Genomic DNA, 26,395 nt, shown 5'->3' with positions numbered 1-26,395 from the left:
CGAAGCCAATGAACAGGAACAAAATCGTGTCTCTTCAGAAAGAGGAATAGAGAGAGAGAGAGAGGAGGAAAGAACATAAATCTCGGTGCTCCGAAAAAATCGTCTACACGAAAACGCTTTTGCCGGCTCCGCAAGAAACCGAGTTCCCGAGCTTCGTTGGCCTTCAATTTCTCGGCCGACGAAGAGAAAAGGCCAGCGTTGGGACGGAAGCACGGACACTCGAAGCACGCACGGACGCACAAAACGCTCAGCCGCGTATGCGGGTAGGAAGAGTATAGCATAGGAAAACGAAACAAAAGCATATGAACAAGTAGGGGGGGGGGGGGGTAGCGGAAGGGGGGGGGGGATGCGCTCGGCTACGCCGCCACGTACCGCCGCTGCCGGCGAACGAGACGCGCGGCCAATAAAAGGAACAAGGCTGGTGGAATAGCTGGAAGAATGCAGGACGCGACGTATAAAGGATAAAAGCACCGATGAGAGTGATCAAAGCACCACCACGACGAAGAGCGAACGATCCACTCTTCCAGCATCCAACATGGGACGTTTACTGTACACGCGGTTCTCCAAGCAAGGGTGGAACAACGTTGGCCCCGCACAAGTGTTCTAGTAGAGAATCGATGAGAGAATGAACTGCCGCATTAGGCGAGGACAACGTCGCGAAAGGACGCAATTATAGAGGACGCGTATTTCGTTGCATATAGCAACAATGAAGAAACGCTGACACATACGTACCGCTGCGAGTGCAAGGAAACAGGTACACATGTAATTAACACATGTATGCAAGCCACAAAGGCGAACGCAAACATGAGGCATCTTCAGCGCAAAGAAGAAAATAAAGAAATCTTAGAGAGAAAAAAAGAGAGCAAGAAGAAAGCGCACAGGGCAAGCGCTCAACAGTCTTACTGAAGTTCATTTCTAGCACAAATCAGGATGCAGAAGCTGTACCGAAGGACATACTCGAGCAGCCTGATGAGCTTGTCACACTAACCCATTACGGAGTTATTAGCCGCTTGGCACGCATGATTTAGTGTGTACCTATCCTCCCCCTCTGTCTCCCCATATCCTCATCAAGGACCTTCGGTCCACCCTTTCCTGAATAAAAGATTTCATCATCATTTCTAGTACTGTGGGTCCTTTCTTTCGAGCAACTACCACCGATCTACAGACAAGCATCTCGTGTCGTGTCGTGCAGTCGGTGCGTACATATAGGTCAAGACTCGTTGCACATGTCCTCGGAAAAATTGTGTTTAGTGATCACCCTATGCACTGTCTTCTTCGCTTTTTCTGAAGATTTCTTTATTCCATTCTTCACGCTAAAAATGTCTTATGAGATTCACCACGCCCAACGGCAAGTCTTATTGAAGCACGCAAAGACATAAAAAAACAAAAAGGAAAGTAAGTCTTCGATGAGAATTTAAAGTGTGTGGTCTTTATTACAAAGTTAGTACCGTGGGATAACATGAAAGATCAGGAGGTGGCTCCTGGGAAGTTAGCGGCAATGGATGAGGTGCCAATATCCGTGCACGCGAGCATATATGATGGGACAAACGCACGCGCAAAGCGCGCGCATGGCCAGCGATGCTGGGAAACCTCATGATCGTAACACTGTCGTGCTCTTGGAATCAATCAATCAATCAATCAATCAATCAATCAATCAATCAATCAATCAATCAATCAATCAATCAATAAAACTTTGTATAATCAGCAAAACTACACGTACATTTCTCATCGATACCAAAGGCCTAAAAGATAATCACGTCAGCGTTGAATGCGGGCTGGAGACCGTTGGGAGAAGCCTTCGTCCCGCAGTGAACATAGGACAGGATTATTATTATTATTATTATTATTATTATTATTATTATTATTATTATTATTATTATTATTATTATTATTATTATTATTATGACGATGATGACGACAACGATGACGACTTAGAATCCTCGATGCCATAGGGCCATCGCTTCTCCAGCCCTGAATTCAGGCGTTCACAAAGTGCAATCACGAAGCATACTCCGCCAACAGAGTGCTACACACAGCAATCCATTATCGCGAAGAAACAGACCCGGCGTAAGCCGTCGTTTCTTTGCTCGCGAAGCCTCGTCGACGATGAGAACGAAACTGCATTCCACGAAGCGTGCACTTCCGGCACACGCACGATTCACTCATCCCCACGTCCGGATAAGAAAAGCCAATAACGATCATAATAACGCGCGCGCACTCGCTTGCGCAAAGGTCACAAAAAGGCAAGCGGCCTGCAGTCAAACTCTAGCCAACTTCACGTCCGAGTTAACGCAAACGGGAAACGAGGAAGCAAAACGGCGCAGAAGAAATAAGCAGTCCACGTTGCGTACATCCTCGCGTTATTTTTCTGTCCAAAAAAGAAAAAAAGAGCGTTCACCAGCACTGAAGGCACACGCAACGTTTATATAAGAGCGGCCAGTGATAACGTTAAGAATAGAGAAACGAGAACAGAATAAATTTGGAGAAAAAGCGTTTATCGCGAAGCTAAGCCGGCACAGCCGAAAAGCAGGCCCATCTGCAGACCAAAACGGGAACCCATCGATCTAGTGTGGCAGTGTGCAGAGTCCAGCAAAAGTACTAAATAACGTGCATCCATCCAGCTGTATATATAAACAGCCGTAACGCGCCGCACGACGAAAGGCGCAGCGCCCCGCTTGCAGCTTTCTGAAGAGTGCACCCAGCAGCGTCAACGTACGCCGTCTCGTCCCGCAGTAGCCACGATAAGGACGAGAAGACCGAAGCCAGATCGGCGAGAACGGCAAGATGCCGGAGCGTAACGCAATTTCGACAGGTCTGGGACGGGACAGAGAAAGCCGAAGAAGAAGAAACACAATCAGCAGAAACGAAGTCGGGACGATAAAAGCAGAGCCACAGAAAAGGTGGGCGGAATCGCTGTAGGAACGCCTCAATTTTCGTTTCTCCGGCCCGCTGGGCGCGTGCTTTTCACGCTCTCGCTTCGCAGGCGCCTGCCTATAGCCGCCGTTCCTGGATTCCAGGCACGTCGCCCGCGGGACGGACACGAGTGCGAAGCGCACGTTTTGCGCCAGTCACTTGCGCAGCAGTCAGCAACAAGAACGTTCGTGGCCAGAGATAGAGCAAACGTCGACGCTGCGCACGCAGTGCCGTCCACGCACGAGCCTCTTATTGGGTGCAAGTTTTCTAGCCGTTGCAGTGTGTGGGTAATCGTAGCTCTCGGTAGTACAATCACACGTAGCAGTCTCCGTCGTTGACTATCTCTGGTTAGTATTAATGTTAGTTCAGCGGTTGTTATAGGAGCACACCTCCAACTACAGATTGAAAGCTCCGTAGGTCGTGTCCCCCACCGCTGCTGCACACTCTACGAATGTGTATAGCATCTATTCCACGTTGCATGTCGTTAGGCTCGTCGTTAGTCTTCACAGACTTACACAGTCCCCAAGATAGGTATTCGTCACGGTTGTATAGTTTGAACAGCCGGCATAGTTTATAGTCATATAACTACCAGCAGGCGGAAAAGCAGGCTTATACGTGCTCTTAACTGTCGAGGGTTCGTAACAGGCGATAATACGTAATAGCCGAAATTCGTTATAACCAAGATGTAGTAACCGTCAATAGTTCGAAACAGCCAGCAGTTTGTAACAGCCGAGAGCATACATGTATTGCCGTTGGTCTTCAAGGCCGGTGTATCACGTGTTGCTAGGCAAACTTTGTGCATACCTGCACTAAAGATATCGGCTTTGAGGGTCGACTGTAGTGAAGGCCTCCCCAGATTAATTCTGAGCCTCCGAAACTTTTTCCTATAAACCTACCTTAAAAAGTATCTTGCAACGTCTTGCTCAATTAGTAACGACACTCTATAATAACAGTCTAGCACACACGCTCACTACTATTAGAGTTAGTGTCCTTAGCGCTACGCTCTCCCGGCTGGATGCAGTTGCTACAGCTCGCTGGAACGAATTACGCGCACCGAACGGTTTGCGCAAACGGACTCTCTACGCAGCTCTAGTCAAATACCCTTCCATGTGGCGATGCGGAGGCGCGTGCTACATTGCGTGTATATATGGTCACCGCGGTCGTCCACCCGGGGGCATACCGCAGTGTGGGCTACGGGCCTCCCACGCGACTATGTAAACACTCTACGGGGGCCGTGTTCGCACGCACGCACTGCGAAGAGAGACGAGCACGGAGAGGCGGCCGTGACGAGCGTGCCGGCCGCGCTTTGTTTGCCTTCGTCGCGCTAATGAGGGGCCTCGCCGACCAGCGAGAGCGCAGCAGAGGCGGGATATCGAACGCGCGCCGCACTGCCCTGTTTGTGACAGGTCGTTTTGTACACACGAACGAAACAATGCGGCGCAGTTGACAGCGACACGGAAGGAATCCGCTGCACCACGAGGCTAATGAGAGGGAAAACGCGGGTTACACTAGCTCTGAGGCACGGCGAGCGCTAACGACTACTGTGTATAACGATACGGCTGGGGATGTTCGACAATGTCGCGTGGCCCGCTGGGAGAAACTTTTCGAAAAGAATAAAACAAAAGAGATAGCGAGAGTGTGCCGAGCGCTTGTAGCTATTCTTGTACGACGCGTGTTTGCACCCTCCCGTCTTGCTCGCTTCGTGAAGCGCCGGAAAGCTGCCAAACTACTACATGCAGGGGTCGAGGCCGAGCCTGTATACAGTGACCACGGATTGAAACGCGACACGAAAATTTCGGTTATAAAGACTGGTATGTGCGCAATTGCTCAAGATAACCGCGTCATGTCGCAGCGAATCTGGGCGCTAAAGGTAATGAGTAGAAATTACTACGCCGCTATGATAGCACACACTCTGGATCATCAAAACTCAAAATTCCAAGCCAACTTCTAGCCTTTTAACACGCCGTCAAGTCGCCCATCTTTCTCTCTTCCACATTTTTTTTTTTTTTACAAATCAATCCAAACACACATCACTGTTCGCGCACATCGTCACTATAAAGCTGACAAACCACCGAAAAGACCGTATGCCACCCTGAAGCTCGGACTGTCTCCCATGCCACCTCATCGTTTATCCAGACAGCAAAGAACTGGAACGACCTTCCCACCAAAACAGTCTTTCGAGCTGACCCGTGACATCACGGGTCAGGTTGAAACACTGCCTCGATGGGAATGTGGGGAAAATGACACGTGGCGTCACGCGACATCAATGAGCTACAAAAATTACAATATAAAAATGAACGCATGTCTACATTAATTACAATATAAAAATTAATATTTTAATTGCAATATAAAAATAAATGTAGGAAAACGTACGTTTTCCTTATATTATCTTGCATTTCCGCAACAGGCTTAAGTCAGCGCTTCCTCTACTGTCTTCGTTCTTCTTTACTCTTATGCTCTTCTGCGTTATAAACCTTTAACATGTATCACACACCACAAACTCGCCCAAAAAATGACCCTCCGTTTTCGCGTCGCGAACACTTAAAACGCACGTGCAATTACACTAAACACCACAAACAAGCGAGCGCACCGGAGCGTCTCATGAGACGCTCCGGGGCGCTCGCTTGTTTAACGCTGCAGCGTTAGAACAAACGATGACAAGTATGTATTGCGTCAACTAATCTTCTGCACAAGCGACAAAGCGAAGCGCGTCAACATAACGACATTTCGATCTCTGTGTACGAAAAATGACTCGGGCCCACGCCATGGTTAAATATTCCTGACCCCACTTCCATGATCGGAAAAGCAAAGCACCGAATACGCTGTTTGCGCACATGTAGGGATCAATACACACGGTAGATAATTGAAGCAGCTCGTGCCGTAGGCGAAAACGAGTTTCGCTTACCGAGAAGGGTCTCTTTGTTCTTTAACGCGACTCTTTCTGTCCGACGAGCCGCGTGATCACTTCAACAGAAAGGGGGTCTCATTCGCTTCTAAGTTCTCGGGTATACATTATAAATGCCTGCGAGTGTGCATATATAATATGTTTCAAATAACCTGGGCTTTGATCTTAGAACTCGTATGTACACGCTGTTTCGTTACCATCGTGTCTCGTATAGCGTATGCATCGTAGTCGCATTTCAATATGCAACGAAGAGACCACCTGAGGGCGACGAATGCTGATGGTAGATGCGCCTTTGACACACGTACACTTATTTACATTCCTCTCTGACTATGTTTCACCGACAAAAACTGTTCCACATGTTATCGCCCGGCGCAAGCATGGAACGAGTGTTTCGGAACGTTGTCGAGCGTTCCTGATTGTTTTAATCAAATTGCGGCGTATACGACGCGAACAGCGGAGTATGTACAGTCAACCACAAAATATTCCAGACCACGCGAGCGCGTGCCAGACTGCCTGACAGCGCCACCTAGCGGTGCGCCACCTACCGTCGACCGGAGCGCTGGCCCGGATATGGGTCTTGTTCACTGGCATATCAATGCTCTACTGGCACGCAGGGCATCGTTAGTTCGTTGTTTTCACGCAAAGCGTTTATCTGCAGCATGATTCTCAAACTTCTACTTGAATAGCAGAATCAAAAGCTATTGCGTTGTGACTCGAACGGTGTGCCGTTGGGATGATATCACTTTGTGAGAAAGATTGCGACTGATAACTGTTATGCCGATGGACTGCTCGCGAAGCATGCAGCCACGGCTCCCGAAGAGCGCGTCGCGTTAAAAAGTGAAAGGTGGAAAATATTTTTGCCGAGCGGCGAGAAAATGGCGAGGCCATCGATTCAGGGAGGGATGCGTCTTGGGCGTATAGCGCTGCTGTCGTCAACTGCCGTTGACGTAGCGGAAGTGTCGCGAAGAGTCTTTTGGCCACGCGCTCGCGTGGACCGTGAAATTTTGTGGTTGGCTGTACGTTCTTAAACATGCATGCCAGTACAAGCCATTTTTGCTCGAACGCATTGTGATTCGTGCATAAAAAGCCGACAACTTAGATCCACAGATTAGATTTGGACAACCGAGAATTGTGTTCACCGCGATCATTGTGCTGTCAGTGTTACTTGCTCTACCAGGGACAGGTTCGCTCTCGTAAAGGGTTTAATCATTTATATGACGTCTTGACTACTGGGTCGAGTCGCAACAACGCGACACTATCTTGGACTGTCCGTTTTGAACGAAAAATGTAACGTAAAACGATGTTCTCGGCGGCGTAATCTTCCATACCCATTTTGTACACTAACCACCGGAAATTTCCATTCCATGCCTGCACGCCATTTAGCCCATAGGGATGGACTATTTAGCTGCCGTTCCGTCACATAAAAAATTCGCTTAAGTATATCAGCACGCATCGCTCTTCTGACATGGTAACGTTTTCGAGCGATAAAGAGATGTTTATAGCTTGCGAAAATCAAGCGTGAAAGTACACAGCCTCAACACATGAAGTGTGTATACAGGCAGCGAGGGGTCGTTAAAAAGACAATAAAAAAAAAAACCTCCGGGGCGTTACGTGCAAAACCGCGACGATTATGGGGCACGCCGTAGTAAGGGACTCTCGAAGTTTATTTTGACCATCTGCGGCTCCTTAGCGAGCCATTAATTAAATATAAGCCCACGGGTGTTGTTTTGCATTTCGCCCCCATGGATATGCGGCCGCCGGGGCCGGCAATCGAACCCGCGTACCCGAACTTAGCAGCGAGAACCTTAGCCGCTAAGCTATACGATATGGCGGGTTGGTGCACTACACTTTAACAATTTTCTTCAGGGAGCAATGAAGCTACCAGAGATGCATCGGACTTGAATCGTTTGTCAAATGAATAAACGCCCGTACAAAACGAAGAACCTGCTGCAGTATCGCAATCCACAATTCACAAAAAGAAAAAAACAAAGGACACTCCCAGCCGGTACATATACAACACGGCATTCCTATACCATTTTCTCTAAAGCCAGGCTTAAGCATAACATAAGAAATCGCATATTATTGCATCGGTGCGCACACGAAAACAGTTGTTACTCGGATGCACAGCCAAGCAAGCGTCTTTAGGAACGATTAATACGCTTCACAAGGATAACTGTTTTCCTCGGCGATTGATACAGATATCGCAACAGGCGCCCAGCTAAATGTGTTCAACGTATGGACTATCTTGATTGATTTTTTTTTTTTCTCAGACGTTTTATTTCTTGGTTACCGAAGAATCCCGGCGCTCATCGGTTGACACTGCCAAGCTCGTGTATACATTGGGCGCGTGCTTGAGGTCGTCCCTGATCTTAATTTCACCAAGTGGCTTCGCATAATATGGATAGATTGAGGCACACGCTATATACCGATCGTGCCGCCAAAGTCACGCACGCTGCAGTCGACGGATGGCTGCTCGCGATCCGCGCTGCGGCAAAGCGAGACAAAAAGTGACAAGCGCAAACGCGTATATGTAATGCGAACGCGAACCTTCCGGCCTTTTCCTCGAGCATCGCGATTTCCTTTCAGATCAATTACTCGATGGAATTTAAGAAAGCGGCTGATCAAGCTACTTGGTGCTTCATTATAGTGCGCGTGCTTAAGTACGTCATTCGAGCCATAGTCCACTCATTAAAATAATATCTGGGGTTTTACGTGCCAGAACGACGATATGATATCGAGCCATGCCTACTCCGCTGTCGACTATTCTACGGATACATCGATGCCGCCATATTGCGCCGTAGTCATGCTGCTTTGTATCTTTTATTTAAACGAACACTACGGTAGACGCACACGCATGAAAACGTTTGGGTTGGTGCATTCGACGTTTCACGACCTTGTTAATTTCCCGTCACGATATACAAAAATAGGAAAATATTCGTTTAACAGGCCATGGTAGTGGCGCCTATGAAAAATCGTCTATAGCTGAGTCAGCGCCGGGCTGCGCTGTTGCGCTTCTGAGCCCGAGGTCGCGGGACCAAATCCCGGCCGCGGCAGCCGCGTTAGATGGCAGCCAGAAGCAAAAACGCCCTTGTTCCGAGCTCTGGGTGCACGTTAGAAAAACCCAAGTGGTCAATATTATTTATTCCGAATCGGCTCGTGTATACGTGCCATAGAAGTACACACACACACACACACACACACACACACACACACACACACACACACACACACACACACACACACACACACACACACACACACACACACACACACACACACACACACACACTCACGCACGCACGCACGCACACACACACACACACACACACACACACACACACACACACACACACACACACACACACACGTGTCTGCTGTCCAGCGAAGAAAGCTCGCTCGAAGGCCGGTGCGCCCCCGCGGCGCCGTTTACATAAGAACGCGCTGGTCTCGCGTGAACGGCGAGAAAAGAGCGGCGCCCATGGTCTTCGCGGTGAGTAAATACAGCTGTGCCGCAGTGTGCGGAGATATAAAAGCGCATCGTCGCGCACGGCGCGTACACACGTTGCCCTGCTCCGGTTGAATGCAACGCGAAGAGAAAAACAACTGGGTCGCCCTGTGTGCGCAGCGAGGTTATTCCAGCGACGCGGTCCTTTCTTTGCAGCGCCTTATTTCCATTTCAACCCCGAGGGGAGCTCGCTAGCAAGTAAACGAAATGCCGTGCCGTCGAGGCAAGCAGGCAGGCAGGCAGGCACGGAGCGTATCTATATACGTACTACGCAGACACAACGGGCTTCACGCAACGCTTGCGCGAAAGAAACAAAAAGGCAAGGAAGCCAGCTCATTCCTTTACCGACTCGTATATAGGATCGGAAGGCAGGTATAGTATACATACGCAAACGCTGCAGTACGCGACGACCCTGACCCTTTTCTCCGGTCAACCTTATACGAGCACGCACGGCTGTTGCTGCTCGCAGGGACGTAACGAGCGCGCTACTGATTCGAGATACCCCGTATAGCGGTATGTTAAGCCGCAGGTATTAAGCAGCGGCTCCGCTGCGCGCTATCAGAAGCACCTGTGCGGTGTCTGGCATCTAACTCGAGCCAAATTGGTTAAAAAAAAAAAGGGCGTGCTAAGGAAATAGGACCGTAGGAGCCAACTACTCTGATCGAGCCACCATCTTTTGCAAACTGGTGACATTTTCCAGTTGGCAGTGATTACACCATCAGCAAGAATACGCGTACACACATACGTACGTACGTATACGTACGTACGTACGTACGTATGTATGTATGTATGTATGTATGTATGTATGTATGTATGTATGTATGTATGTATGTATGTATGTATGTATGTATGTATGTATGTATGTATGTATGTATGTATGTATGTATGTATGTATGTATGTATGTATGTATGTATGTTGTGACGCAATCTTCTTTATCTTATGAGCCGTTACCTTTATTTCTTTAAATAACTATGCAGTGAGCTCAGAGGTAGCGATTTCACGTCCTTCATTGAAAAACCGCGACTCGATCGACCTTGATGTAGTACAGTCGGTGCTTCTATCCTATAGCACAGAAAAAAAGCAGACAAAAAAATAAAGTGGTGATCGCACACCACTTTCCTAATAACGTTTGCCTCTCAAGCGGCACGCAGTGAGCAGCACGACAGAGCCCCAATGGTCTACATACGACTTCTTGAGCAACTAGAAGCTTCCCTTCACACGAAAGAAAACGCCAGGATTGTCAGAGACTTCTTGAGCAACTTACGTTGCTCGTCTAGACCTTGACCGATGGGAGTTCATGGCAGCACTGTCGTCCATTGTGAAGCTCAAGTCACGCAATCGCAGTATACACACAAGCGCCCGTAGGCTTGGAGAACGCATGCATGCTCGCATACATCATTTCGTTAATAACATGCTGCCGGCCTAAAGTTCCATTCTTGCTTGAAACTCGATGCACCGGCACTGCGAACGTGGCAGTGCCCAGAGCCTATAGGTGGGACGCTTTTCGGTGTTCCATTTTTCTTTACAAAGCATAATTAAATTTGGCAGCACTTGGGTAATGCACTGAGGCAGGTGCCAGCCGAGCAATTTCCATTATACAGATAATCAGTGATCAAGTCGACGATGTGACGAAATCTCGTCTGGTCGAGATGAAATATTGGTGAGCACTTTGAAAGACGCTGAGCAAGGTGAAAATGTAGTATTTACTGGAAATATATTTAATACATTTTCACCTTGGTCGGCGTCTTTCAAAGATTTCACCAATGACTGATAAACTTACACGCTAGATGTTGCGTATTTCTGGTTACTATCTGTGTAACTATTTTTAATAAGAAGTCGCCGCGCTTTCTTCTTTAATTATGCCAATGTGTTCCTTGGCCTTTTCCACCTACATTCTGTGACGAGGTAAGATGATTCATAACTTGAAATACGGGCCGATCCCGAAGGCAATGCATTCGAACAGAACGCCTTACTGAGTCACGTGACTTAAACTATCGTATTTGCTTTCATACTACCAGCGTTCGTTGGAACTGCCTAGTTAGTGTTCGCTAAATTATGGCTAATGTTGGCTATCCGCCAGAGAACACCAACACCGCCTCTATCCAATGTCAGTAATAATAAATTCTGGGATATTACGCGCCAAAACCATGATACGATTTGAGGCACGCCTCAATGACACCGGATAAATTTCGATCCCATGGGGTTCTTTAAGCTGCACAGCTGAAATCTAAGATCGCGGGCGTTCTTGCTTTTCGCCCCCATGGAAATGCGGCCGTCGTGTCAGGGAATCGAACCCGCATCCTCGAGCTTACTAGAGCGTCACCTCACCTGCTAAGTTACAACGGTGTGTTCAATATCGACTGGCCATCGTTTTTTAGGGGCGAAGCACCATAGGCCCCGGAGTGTCGGCGTGCATCCTGCATCGTCGTCTGCTGTCGAGACGGTCCATTTTCTTGAGCGCAAGAGAGGGCGCCACCACCTCAGCGCTCGCCGTGCGGCGAGAGAGAGCGAACGGCACGCGTTGACTATGGAAACGCTCTTTCTGCGACGAACGCTGAACTACCAGCTCGCAAGGAACGACAACGCGCCCTCGCCCGCGAGAGACAACGCCGACGCAGGCAACGTCTGCTAGCGAATTTCTTGATTTAAAAAAAAAAAAACCTACTGCTCACGCTGCACAACCGTCCACCGGCCACACCGTATATACAGCGTGTATATAGGCACTGGATCTTGACCTGCAATGTAGTGCCAGTGGGAGATTTCTCTTGTGCGTAGTGGAACAATAAAGATTCGCAAGCGGACTGCGGGTCTCTGTGTCTAATCTCTCTTCTGTCTCTCATTGCCCGTTAGCAGTGATTTTGCTGTAGGAAACGCCGGCGCACACTGCATGATTCGCCCCTCCACAGGTTTCACGCCAGTGGAGCTGAAACACCCTTCCCTACACGTTTTTTTTTATTTATTATTTTTATTTTTTATTATTTTCTTATTTTGACGGTCGTCATAAGGTCATCCGAATTTATCATTCAACACGCTCCTGCATCGCGTACACGCGTGAGTAGAATTCTAAATGCTGGAAGGACGACTCAAAGGCCATGCTGTCCTCTTATATAAGGCGCCCAACTCACGAACGCGGTATTGTTGCGCAAGCTGAAGAGCTGCGTAAGCCGCCGTCAAAGAGCGTATTTAATAAACTCTATTTACGACTCGACACGACAAGTATACACGATAAATCGCATCGTCACGGTCGTATAATGTCTCGAAATATCTCGCTCGACGCATTCGCGTCTCCTCTTTGACGCAGATTGGATTACGAGCCCGACGTGTCCCCATATTTCGCGTCGCGCGTTATGAGCCAAGAAGCATCGAGCGACAAACGCCGGAGAGGTTGGGTAATGCTGCTTGACAGGCGTAGACGGCTGAGTACTTCGGGGTTATATATACAAGCGCTGCTCGCGAAGTGAATCGGACAGCCGATTTTCTGTCCTCACAGAGTGGCTTATGAACGCTGCTCGTCCGCGCGATGATGCGGAATACGAATGCAACGGCGTTTACTAGTTTCTACAACGCTCAGGATAGCCTAAACGCCGCCTTTGTATGGTGTCAGTACCAATCAGCGGGCGACCTGAATCAGCATGTTATAGAGTTCTTTAGAGTAAGTTGGTGTGTTGCGCGCTCGCACTTGTCTATACCGCGTTCTTTTGTGTGGTATGCTTGTAACGAAGTTTTCCTCAGCGCTGCAAAATATGACAGACAACCATCCAGCCCAAAGTCTCGGTTCACTTCGTCTTTTAAGCCACATGCAGAGCGTCCAAATTTTGTACAGTGAGTTCAGCAGACCACGCTAAATCACCGACAATTAATAATAATAATAATAATAATAATAATAATAATAATAATAATAATAATAATAATAATAATAATAATAATAATAATAATAATAATAATAATAATAATAATAATGTGGGGTTTTATATATACGTGCCAAAATCACGATATGATTATGAGACGCGCCGTACTGGAGAGCTCCGAAAATTTCGACCACCTTGGGTTCTTTAACGTGCACTGACATCGCACAGTACGGGGGTCTCTAGCATATCGCCTCCATCGAAATGCGACCGCCGCTGCCGGGATCGAAGCCGCGACCGTCGGGTAAGCAGCCGAGCACTGCATAGCCACTGTATATACCACCGCGCGCGGTGGACAATGACCGACAATTAACGCACAAGAGGTGAAAGAGAGCTGGAAAAATAAAAACAATCACTCACCTGTCACCTCTTTTGTCAATTCTCCCGGTAGACACAGAAGACCGTCACCTCCCGAAGGACCTGAAAAAGCGGGGGATTAAGGAAACTGCGTCAGAAAATTAGGCAAGAAAGAGTATAATCGATCGCCAAGTGAAATATAAGGTTCTTACTGAAAAAAAAAGAAAAAGAAAAGACAACACTTTGTCACAATTTTCATAAGTGCGCACGCAATATATGACTGCATCGTACGCATGCACACACAGGCAGACGTCCACTTGTTCAAAACTGGAATACTGCAGTGTACAGAGTTTGCGAGCTACAATGACGGTCACACCGGATACACTGGCGACAGTTGCGTGGTTCGAGTCACTTTATACACAGGGCCGCCGGCAACCGCGTGTGGCTCACCTATTGACGTGCCGCCCCCCCCCCCCCCCCCCCCCCCCATCTGACGTATACAGCGTCGCACTGAGTGACGTAGCGGAGTCGCGGCACGCCGCGCCTCATTGATCTCGAGTTTCATTTTGCGACTGAAGCGTTCTCTTATAATGTACATTGTGTAAAAGGCGGGGTGCTCGTGCGAAGCATCGCGTTACACTGTTGCTACGCGAAGCTTTTCTACACCGCACCCAATTTACGTACCGTATATAACGAAGGGGAACGCTGCACTCAAGGCCGAAAGTTACTTGATTCCCACCGAGAACGTCCGATCTTCTTTCGTGCCTCTTCCTCTAGCTTGCAAGGAACCATTAAAACGTAGGCCGAACAAGCGTTCTGTCTCTTATTTTCGAGGCAAGAGGGTATAGCCCGTGCAGTGCCATTAAACCGTCAACAACATTTGAAATAAATTGGTGGAGCGGGTGCTTTCGGATAACATGACTGACCAAAGTCTTCATGCTGCATGAGATCTCGCACGATTTTTTTTTTAATGGGCCGCCACCGAAGCTTTCACTTACGGAATCGATCTCTCCCCTCCCCCCCCCCCCTCACTTCTTTGTTTGCTTTATTTCTTTCTCGACGAGCGATTTGTTACAAGAGGCAGGTTCATAATGCTCTACACGCATCTATAGCAAGCCGTTGTGTATAGCTATCCATACACGTGACACAAAGGCGGCCGCGCGCTTCAGCAACGCAAGCGAAACGGCGGGATTGACAAAATTCTTCGTCGACACCGCGACCGAACAGGCAGACGGAAAAGGAAAGCGAAAGAGCAAACAAATACAGGAATAGATCCGAGAGACGAAACGGAGGCGGCGAACAACGCGCGCACCCACAACAACACATACACGGACGCCGCGCACTCGGCGCTGCGGACATGTCAAAGCGACGACGAGTGAAAAATGGTCCCGCGCGGAGCCCGAACAAACCGCAGAACGGCGTCAGCGGCGTCGGCGCCCGACCTCATACAAAGCGTGCCCGCCGTCCCAGCCCCCGAGCGGCGGATTTATACTTCAATTCGCGCGCGGATTCACTTCTATTTTGTCGCCCCGAGACGCGCGGTGCTTGTTCAACATATACAAAAGAACACTGCAGCACTGGGAGGAAGTGTGGGTGAGTGCGAAAAGGGGAGTGGGGGAGTAGTTTTACCTTGTAGCCCCAAACCCTCTCCACGACTACTTTTTTTAATTCTTTACCTTGGAGTTGGAGATTCCGATGACTCGCCGGACAGTTTTCGCGACGATGTACCTACAGCTAGGAGAGCATAAGTGACAAGGAGACGCCAGTCACATCCAACGGAAAACTCTCTGTATCGCAACAACCCCCCCCCCCCCACCCCTCCCCCGTCTTTTCTTTCATTCTAACGGCGTTGACACGTACCCGTCGTCGCGACTTGTCAACACAGCGAGTGCATCATTTTTCGTCCTAATGATCACAGGCACACTCCGAGAACGCCAAGACTAATAGATTTCTCGCGAGACAGTGAGGGAGAACTCCGTTCTATTACCGCTTTTCTCATTCAGTGGAACGCGTCATCGTCGAGTAGCGGAGCGTGAAGCAGGAAAGAAAAGTTCGCGTCTGCAAGTATACTCACGCTCTCGTTATTTGCGACAGGAGCGTGCTTTCTTTTACATTTTACGCGTTCGATAATCGACGAGCTCCTTTAACAATCGAATCGTCGTTTGTCCACCATTAGTTTCCAAATCGCTCGTGGTGCGACGTGACTCCAACGTAGACAGAGCTCGCGAGTGCGCTTCGTGTACAAGTACCTTGATATGGGAGCGTTACGGCCACAATACGCGTATTAGTGAACCGTATATCAGAAATGCGTAGCACCCTCAGCATTGCAAGTTCAAAGAGTTGTCCTCATACACATACGCAACAGTGTACGACGGGGACTGCGAATGAGGTGGTTGCCATAAACAAAAATCCACGCAGAACCTTCTTTTGGAGACGTGTAAGCGATTAGGTTTTATTATGGTGTTTCAGCAGTCACGGAAACGGAAACACCGTACCGTTGTTGCCGGCACGTAGCTTTTTTTAGCCTACAAGACCTCTATTATATATAGTTACTTTGATCATCTCATCAAGTTACCGCACGCAATAAGTAACACGTGCGGCCAAAAATTTTTTTAAGCGGCGAGCAGACTACAATATGATCTTTCCGTACTTACCGTACGGTGTTACCGTCACTGCTAAAACATCCTACTGCACGTCGTATTATTCCCTGAACGTTCCTTTCGGGCTGCGGCGGCATGGCGTCATTCATCTAAGCTCGTCAGCGTCTCCAACAGCCCCGTGACAAGTGTATCCCGCGAACACCGGAACGCGTGTTTGGCATCTATTTTCCGCTAAATTTTAGTTAGCGTGATGTGTACATAGTCCTCCATTCCGGCTTTACGTGTCCTGCAGAGCGCTTTTATTTCACCATTACGAAATTCAACGAAGCCTTCATAGAGAGTGTGCTCTTTCGACATACGCGGTTCAGATACTTTCACGATCTGCAAGTATTGGCGTGTAGCCCAGTGCTTCATTCATGGCGTTTTCGAGTCCAAAACACAATATCACGTCGTGCAATGGGGTACTGCGCTGAGTCCTTTAGCGTGCCCCCAAGTCTAAGTATACACGGGTGTTTCGCATTTCACCCCATGCAATCTTAATGTGCACGCCGTGACCGATAATGGAACCCGCGTCTTCGAGCTTAGCAACGAAAAAGCTTAGCCGCTAAGCTATTGTCATCACAGCGGGCGACAAGCAACACCCACGTTTTTTTTTTTTTCTTTAAAAAAATAAAACCTCGCAGTGCGACGGAACATCTAGAAATGTGCACTGAAAGAAAAACGGCGCGCCGCTCAGGAATTGCATGAGAATAACTGAATTTTCTCTTATAGCCAGGTTGCAACGAAGATACTGGCTCGCTCCGTGCTGATGCAAGGTCAATTCACGCAATGGAAACTTGGTAGGGCGGTACGCGCCAATGGTGCACTAATGCTGCCGGAGTGCCGCCGTGTCTTCAGCTTCTAAGTCTATTGCAAAAAGTATAAAATCCATCGTAGCATAATCAAGCACAACAAAGTGTATCGGCATCTGCTTCAGCAGCATCTACCTATACGAATTAACTTCGCGATTAAAGCCAGCGCTAAATGGGTATCGGATCCAGTTTCGCCCCTTTCGTGCGCGTACGTGGAAAAACAAACAAAACTAATAAAATGAACTATCGAGAAAAAGTTTAAAACAGCGGGACTAAGTAGGGCAAGTACGCGGAGCGTGGACGTGCCAAGATAAAAAAGTAAAATATATATTTTTAAAGAAAACGAAAAGAAATGGAAAGCTTAGCCCCGCAAGGCGCTGCCCTGCATCATTGATCAACCGGATCCGAGAACCTCGTTCGGACGGTCCGCATCGCAAATTGCTCGAAGCGCGCACTCTTTTTTTTCCCCAGTTTCCTCGGTCTCTAACCCTATGCACTAAGGTCTGCGAGGCGTCTGCTCAAGGAGTCCACAGATCAAGAAAAAAAGAAGGGAAGGGGCGTAGTAAGAGAGAGAGAGAAAGCCTGAGCGTCTTATCTCAGCAGCGCACACCGCGTGAAAACGCAGTCCATACACAAACACTCCCGCCCACTCGAGAGAGAGAGAGAGAGGAAGAGAGATGCAGTAGAGAAATGGAAAGAGAGAGATTGAGGCGAGAGAGAGGTTCTAGATCAGGCTAGCCTCTTGCGCAAGTCGAGAGCGCCAGCCCGTGATGCGCGATTAGGCAAGTCGCAACAACCACCCCAGCCACTCCTCCGCGAGTTCCTTTCGGAAGACGGAAACAGAACTCGCCGTCGCGATGCGCGACGGAATCTTTCATGCGCGTTGTTACGTTTAACCGACGGCCCGCGGTCTCGAAAGGAACCACGCAACGCGGGGTCCTGGCGAGCGAGTGCGCAACGCGTCTGTAGAGAGTAGAGCGCCTCGATGCGCGCGCCGCGCGGGCATCAAGAAGGCACCCTATATAGTAGAGAGCTGCTACTGAGCACATTCCAAGAAGACTTACAGCGCCATTCCGGCTCGAGCCAAGAAGATTCGCACCGCGCTGACGCGAGCCAGCGTGCAGTTAGGTTTAGCTAAAGCACGACTGATTGTGAGGATCAGGAGGAGGAGGAGAGCGCGGCAACGCGAATGGAGCGACCAAACGAAGAAAAGGAGGAGGAGGGTAGTAAATGTAGCGAGGAAAAGTTGCTACTTGTGCAGCTATAGCGAGCACGGCTCAGTATCTGTAGGGAGTGGAACGGGGGAGGGAAAGATGGGGAAATAGGCATAGAGAGGCACATTCCAAATGGGAGCGAAAAGGCGCCGCAGGAACGCGGCGCGGTGCCTGAGGAGGAGGACGCGCCCTCCCTAAAGGGAGCGTCGGGAGGAAAGGCTGCTGAAGTAATTAGGTTTCCCCTCGACTCCCCGAGATCTCGTTGCGCAAGGGTTGAGGGAGCGCACACTACTAAGTAAGCGAATAAGTAAGTAGGTCACCCAGCACGAGTACGGCTGCGTTGGTATATGGAGCGAATGCGGGCACAGGACGCGGCGAATGAGCCAGACGCGGTGGCACGCGGCCTGGCGAGATTCCCTGGGAAGGAGAGATAAATGAAGAAAAATAGGTTATCTCCCACCTCTGCGTTATTGCAGCGTATATAGAGTACAGTGGGTCCGCGCGAGTGAATCAGTGAGCGGATGAGTGCAGCGGCACCAAAATCACTCTGCACAGGGACAAACGTAATAAGACGTTCCCTATGTACTCTAAAAGGCGTACAAATTGGTTTATCTTGCACCCATAGGCGCGCACAGGGTTCTGCATTAGAAGGCTAAGGGCCAAGTTTCACGCCCCCCCGCCCCTCATTGTTTGCCAAGTCTAAAAGAAAACAAGCTTCGAAATGAATGCCACACTGAAAATCAATCAATGACGCGATTTTCCCAGAGGCCTGCTTTTGGTCTCCGGCTTTCGGGGGTAAAGATGTGAAATAAACAGTTCTTCAAATGCAACAGCGAGAATGCTCGGCCGCCATTATTGTCAAAAAGCTGCTTAACCTGAAACCCTGCCCTTCAATGAAAGTGTCAGGTCCGACTAAGTTAAGGTATGAGGCAGACTTAGCGCCCCCCCCCCCTAGATGATTGGGGGGTAGAGGGGGGCTGCCCTCCCTGACTGCACGCCTACGCTTACATAAGAACCTCCTATAGGACGGCATTGTACCTTACCAGAGCCTGATCTATAATACCAACACACATTTTCGAGATCACGCGTTGCGTCACTTTCGAAGAAGGTTCTTTCGGTGCTCGTTTGCTTGTCTGGTTACGGCGAATAGGGCATCAGAATCCCGTCTGTTGCGTCGTCTTTGTTTCCTTTTAGAGATTCGAGAGAGGCGCTTGAAACGCTTCGCGTATCCGGCGGCGCACTGTTTCCCGTGGGCGCGTTTTTATCAGCCGCAGCCATAACGTTGCTTCTTACTGCGCCATGATATCCGCTTTACGTATAAGAAATAAGGAGAACAAGAGAGCACGCTTCGATCAGACATTGATATATGGATGGGGTAAACAACAACGACAATAATAATATAATGCAAATGCCTTCTACACGGCAATACATTACGCGACACGGCGTTAGTAACGGCAATATAATTAATGACATCCCTACGTAAGAGCGAGAGATGCGGTTTAAGAAACAAACGTAGAGATGGTATGAGATTCGAAGTAAACAGAAACACAGCGACGCTGTATTTGAGTTCGCATTCTCGCGCAATCTGTAATGTTTTCTTTTTGTTTGTTTTCTCTAATTGAATGGGAAAAGTGCCTCTATTTCGGTAAACAACATTGGGCGCTCGATCGAAAGTCAAAAAAGGTGCTGAAAAGGCAAAAAGCCTCGCGTAATCAGAAAAAGTTGTTTTCAATCTACAAGTCACTCCCACGTATACCTTATTTCAGCTGAACAAAGACGAATGAAAAAGAAACTACACGACCCGTTTTCAATTATTCCAAAACAAAACAAGGTTGTTTGTCCTATAGCGATGGGAAAGCACTGAATACGCAGCCAAACCAGCCCATGGAGCGCTCAACCTTGGTGAAGCAAAATAATTGTTTTGGCTCGGTTCAATGAATTGCTAGACCTTCAATGGCAATGCAGCGCGGTCCAGCTACAGTGTCTGTACATACGCTTGTTTCAGCTTGTGCTTAACAATAAGCGCCGACTGTGACGCAGACGCCCAAAAAAAAAAAAGAAAAAAAGAATCTTGCAATCGCTTTTGCGTCCCTGATGGAAAAGCTGAGAAAAAGCGAATGCAATAGGACCTCGTTTAAACGATTATTTATGGGAATGCGAAAAAAGTATCGCCCGGAAAATTGTATTATCCGGAGTAATTCTACAGAGTATGAAAACATGCGTGCTCGGTAAACATTCAACTGCAAAGGCTCGTGCGGCGTGGCGTGGTACTGAAAGGCATAACAGCGTAAGGAAATCGCCACCTCTCTCCCCCGGTCGCGATCTCTCCGTGCTGCTGCTAAAGAATCCGCGCGGTTGTAGGCGTGTAACAAGTTGATTGTGGTTTGTGGGAAAATTTATTTAAGCTATTACACTGGACACTGGAATTCTAAGCAATGAAATTTCGAAACACGTTGTGCAGCTGAAGAAGAACGCCACTACATCTCGCCACCGTGTTACACTCTGCTGCGAGCAACCACAACAGCATATTGGGAAGGAAAGGGGGCGGGGGGGGGGGGGGGGGCGTCGACAGCGAATGCGAAGGTCCCGTTTAATGAAAGCCTAAATGAATGACGCGTTAGCTGTGAAACTCCTGCGCTCTGCTTTCGGCAGCTGTTCCGTACAGCCATCTTCGGCAATATATATCTACGCAGATATATAATACGCAGCTGGTCGACGACATCGACAGGTAACCAACGTGGACAAAAATCTCGCCGAGGCCTAGCGGCAATATGGCTGTCACCCGCGGTCCCCTTCCCCGCACGAGTCGAGCTAACGAGCAGCGCGTAATGGACCCAAACCGCGCTAATTAATGCTATTATCGGAAAGTCGTCTAAGCCATGGCTTTCTCGGCGCTGTCGCAACTTCGAAGCATCTTTCCACGAATGCACGTGCAACAAGAGAATCGAAAAGCTAGGCACCCCGCTCCTTCCCGAGTGCACGTTTCGGCGACACACAACATACTATGTCAAAGCATGTCATATGAAAAGTCATTGCGACAGCTGTGTCACATTAACTATACCAGCTCTTGTTTTCCTTATTCTTTTTACAGACGTGGCTCGACACAGAAGACACGCGAAGACCGCACAACGCTGCGAACAAGAAACAGTATATAGTTGATGAAGCAATAACGATGGCGCCTCATCGAATACTGCCATTATACCTCCGTGCTGCGTACGAAGACATCTGTCACATCGTGCCAGCACTTGGCACGATGTGACAAGTGAATAGCCGCGACCACACCGCCCCTTCTGCGGTCGGTCGCGAAAGGCGCCATACAGTTCGCACTTTAAATATGTTCGTGTCTGCTATGCTCGCAAGAGACAGAAACGCTCGTTAAGGAATTGTATATATACAGCTTTAGCCACAATAGGATTCGGAACAAGACTGTACAACGAGGTAGAATGCACAAGCGACCAGGGAAATAGTCATAATAATAATCGCTCGGTTATCACGTGCCAAGACAGCGATAGAGTCCGGCTTTGCTTGGAACACTTGGGGTTCTATAATAATATTAATAATTACTGAGGTTTCACGTGCCAATAGCACGATATATGGCTATGAGGCCCGCCGAAGTGGGGGAGTCCACATTAACTTCGACCACCGGGGATCCTTTAATGTGCGCCTAAATATGAGCACACGGGTGTTATTTGTATTTCGTCCGCCTCGAAATGCGGCCGTTGAGGCCCGGAATTGAACCCGCGCGCGCCCTCGAGCTTAGAGGCGCGACACTATACGTGCTAAGCTAATAATAATATCTGGGGTTTCACGTCCCAAAACCACGATCTGATTATGAGAGACGCCGTAGTGGAGGACTCCGGAAATTTCGACCACCTGGGGTTCTTTAACGTGCACCTAAATCTAAGTACACGGGCCTCAAACATTTTCGCCTCCATCGAAAATGCAGCCGCCGCGGCCGGGATTCGATCCCGCGACCTTCGGGTCAGCAGTCGAGCACCTTAACCACTAGACCACCGTGGCGGGGCTATACGTGCTAAGCTAACACGGCGAGTGGGGGATTCTATACGTTCACCTCAGTAAAAGTAGAGGGGTGTTCTTGCATATCGTCCCCACTGATACGCAACCGCAGTGGCCGGGAATCGAACCAGCATCCTCGAGATTAGCAGAGAAGGGAAGCGAAAGGACATGCTATAGCATTAAGCGTAAAGAGCATGCAGTTTACCATATCTTAGGCGGCGCCTACAGAGAGCACTAAATATTCGAGCACGGGCTAGTCGGCATTGCGTTGCTAACTTGCATATTGGCCGCGAGATCGAGCGGAGTCGCCGCCTGGCGGCTACTGGCTGAAGCGCGCCTAGTGTGGATTGCTTCCTGCGTCGTCTGCTAGCCACGCCGTGTTTGCATGTGCGCGTACGTCCTGCACGTTCTCAAAGGGCGGTTTGTTCTGTTATGTTAGCGCGATTTTAACTGCTCGTACGTATACCTAACATGGTGTACAGAAGCAAATGGGCTTGCTCGGCGCATGCGTATTGTTATTGATCAGTGAGTGCGAATTTCGAGATGGCTGTGTATTGGTGTCGTAACCTTCGTTTGCCGGAATCATTTCAGTGTTGATGCCGATTTCTGGCTCAAGCACATCGTAAAGTGCGCTTTGCATAGTCCCAAACATGAGAAGCATTAAACTGTGTGTGAATGCAGCGTTTTAGCGACTCGGTGGTAAACAAAAACGAGGCTCATGCACTTTCGCGTTGTTGTTAGGTGTATAATTGCGGTACTGTAGTTCATGATGAGCTTTAGTTGCGCTTAAGATCTTTTATTTTACGGTCGTGGTCCCGCTACAGCGAAATATTTCTATCGAGTGAAGTCAGACTTCGATACTCAAACTGTCCCTAAAAAGACAACAGACAATGGAATGACACGGCAGTGATAAAACGGAGTTGCCGCGCGCAATTTTAACTTGGAGCGAAATTTATACAGAACCACCAGTGTGCTTAGCCCGACGGCGTGCCTTACATTTATGTCATATAATTTCACGCAAAACCTCATCCTTTTTCTTTTTACATTATCTTGAGCGTTTGTGTGGAGTTGTTATAAATTGATGGAAGGCAGCGGACATTATTACTTTGAGGGAAAAAAAGGCACTTATTCCATAAAATAACCGGACCTTTGTTGCATCACGTGTCGTGCACGTAATCAATCGATGAAAGCTCTGTGCTCAACTCTTACCTGCGTATGCGTATTCGCGTGAACAGTGCTATTGAACTCATTGCACAGGAATATGGGCTGGTGTACAAATGAACAAGAAGTAAACACTTAAGTAGTTCAGTCGTGCTACAGCAGTGCGTAGTACACAGAACACAAGCTAAAAACGTACAGAGAAAACAACAAAAAACGTCATATAGTGCGTAAGCGCAGACTGTCATCCAGGGCGAGCATCCCTTTCATCGGCAGATTGCGCTTCTCTATCTAGTAAGAGGAACGTTGGATTATCTTCGTGCATCGATTCAACAATGAGGAGTGTGTATATTACCAGTAAGCAGCAATCAACGCTCTTTATTCGCCGACAATCGGCTCAAACTGCTCACAACGAAGCGCCACTGTGTGCATTTGTATACGCGCCTCCGACCGCCTCTCCACACTAACGTGGCGACGCTGCTGCCACCTATAGGTCGATCTCGCGGCCAATAGCGTAGCAAAGACGAAAGGACAGAAAGAATGACAGAGGCGAGCGCTGTCCAATGACCAAAGAGGCACTGATGGGAAACAACAAGCTGGAACCTTGACTCCTCCGTTGATGTCGCGAGCAGTAAATCTAGCACACAGCTGATACACTCCGATACCATCATCGGCACACTCCTTCCCCCGCGGCATCAACCCGTGGACCCCTCAGGATTCAGCCGCCGTTGCCCCTTGAGCTCCCTACACTCTAAAAAAAAGGAATATTTTGACTCCTTTCGGGTAGTCTTGCCACGCATATGACTCTCTTTGAAGAAACAAGTGAACTCGCTTTGGAGATCTTTGTACTCTCGCCGAAGGGCCGTGCGACCCACAAGAGAGTTAACGTGCCTCTTTAAAGGCAGTCATATACGTGGCAAGTCGAGACTCCCCGAAAGGAGTCACACATACTCTTGTTTTTCTTAGAGTGCACTCTAAGAAAAAAACCGAGTACTTGAGGAGTATTTCTGCCACGCAACAATAATCGTCATCTGGCTTGCTCGCGTTTCCTTTCTTGAAAACCCGGCTCTCGTCACTTTCCTATCAAGAATGCTATGTCACGCTGATAACGCGCGCGCGGTTCGTGACCGGGAAGTGTCGGGAGCGCGGTGATAACGCGAGGAAAGTACGCGAGGCGGATGACGATTATAGTTGCGTGGCAGAAACACTCCCCAAATACTCCATTTTTTCTTAGAGTGTGTGGATATCCTGCGCCGTATCATCTATTAAAATCCAAGGTGTACACTGCAGGCTCCCGTTTGCCCACACTGCCCTCCCCCCCCCCCCCCCTAATGGCCGAGGATAGGGTCTTTTAGCAGTGCCGGTTTACCGTAGGGTAAATACGGTAATGTCGTACCGTCGTGGCTGGTATTTTTATTAAATGTTTTAGCCGCGCTAGCAGCTCATTGTGCGCGGTATAACGCGATGAAATGATCAAAGGGTGTAAAAGAGCTAGGTCATGCAGACTAAAAAAAAAAAAAAGCGGCGTGCCAACAACGACGGTACGCTACTACCGCGCGGTAAACCGGCGCTGCTAAAACACCCTAATAATGGCGTCGGTCATTCCGGTATATAATGTCGAACGAGGCAGAGTTCCAACGAGACTGACCGGACGTTCATTACTGGGCATTTCACCGAGACTGAACGTCAGAAATTGGACGAAATTCGTCTCGTTGGACATTAAAGACACACACGCACCAATCAGCGCACTCACAGAAACTGTCAAAGACGGCAGCCACTCAAGCAGGAGGAGAGAGAGAGAGAAAGAAAAAACATCAGAAACTAGGTAATTCACGCGAGAGCTTTACCTCTATATGCATCCGCGCGGGCTTTCAGCGAAAAACCCGCTTCTGAGAAGCTGCCACATTCGAAAGCGGGATTCCGTAAAAACGCACACGAAGTACAGTACATGCAACAGCATTAAATTTATTGCTGTCTTCACGACACGTGCAATTGTCTCAACAACAAAAAATAAAGAGCGGGCAGGCAACGAGAGTCCAGACTGCACTACCCCAGCGATCATGCCTCATCTCAGATATGTGCAGCGGCCGTAATCGCGACAGCGAAGTTCGAAATGAGATGGGTGTACGCAAAATGAAATAGGCAGTTAAACAATTGCGCGGTGAGCGCCCGCTTCATTGGCGCGCCTGCAGCTGCCACCGGCTCATGCAAATTTAAACTCTCGATCTAACGGCCCCCAATCACCTTTCCGTCCGGGGCGCCGCCATTCTCAGGCGGGCGCACTTCGTTCGGTTCAGCGACCCGTAGGTCCGAACGAGCTCGCGCCACCTCAGTCCGCCTAAACTCTACCCGTTCCGAACTGCGCTGACTGGCGAACACACACACACACACGTCATAAACCGCGCGGAGCGAAGTAATGCCGTCTTTGAGCGCCGCGGCAAGCTGGCGCGCCTATTCAGCGTAGGGAGTGTCAATTCTAGCGCGAATAATTACGCGAGTCACCCTACAGCAGCTTATTATTAATGCGAAGCATTTCATGGGAAGTGAGCTGGGGCTTCAGAATCAGTTTAAAAATTCCACCCAGTTACACGCCGTGAAAGCCATCGGAACTGTTGCCCACACACCTGTTACACTTCCAGTTGAATCCTGATTGGCTGAATCTGACCTAGGTCACGCTCACGCCTCCCTTCATCATACGTCGTACACGTGATCCCACTTTCGTTATATTCACTTTACTTCAGCATTACGTAAGCTTCATCACGTGACGCCGTCTCAGTCTAACATTTGAATCACCCGCCTTACGAAGCTTCACCACGTGACCTCCTTTCCTCTCATCAGAACCCCTCCCACCCAACCTGGTCACATGACCTTCTTTAGCGTGACCACGCCCATGATGCCGCCGGCACGGGGTCCGCATAAATAGCTTCTCTGTAAAAAGATGTCCGGACTAGAATTGGAGAATGAAAAAAAGGCACTAATGAAGTAAAGTATAAAAAATAACTATCATACAAAACTACAATCAGAACTTA

General features: G+C 48.8%; 1 protein-coding gene across 1 annotated transcript in view; it reads right to left on the bottom strand.

The window, feature by feature from the left end:
- LOC119386087 (uncharacterized) overlaps positions 1–26,395 on the bottom strand; it is a 119,217-nt gene that overhangs the window by 35,848 nt on the left and 56,974 nt on the right. The window contains exon 2 of the mRNA XM_037653435.1: positions 13,590–13,649. Within this exon, the coding sequence (XP_037509363.1) occupies positions 13,590–13,649 (60 nt within the window). The remainder of the gene's footprint in view (positions 1–13,589; positions 13,650–26,395) is intronic.

The sequence above is a fragment of the Rhipicephalus sanguineus genome, chromosome 3, assembly GCF_013339695.2.
Source record: "Rhipicephalus sanguineus isolate Rsan-2018 chromosome 3, BIME_Rsan_1.4, whole genome shotgun sequence".
NCBI classification, from domain to species: Eukaryota; Metazoa; Arthropoda; class Arachnida; order Ixodida; family Ixodidae; genus Rhipicephalus; species Rhipicephalus sanguineus.
This window is presented reverse-complemented; position numbering and strand designations above follow the sequence as displayed.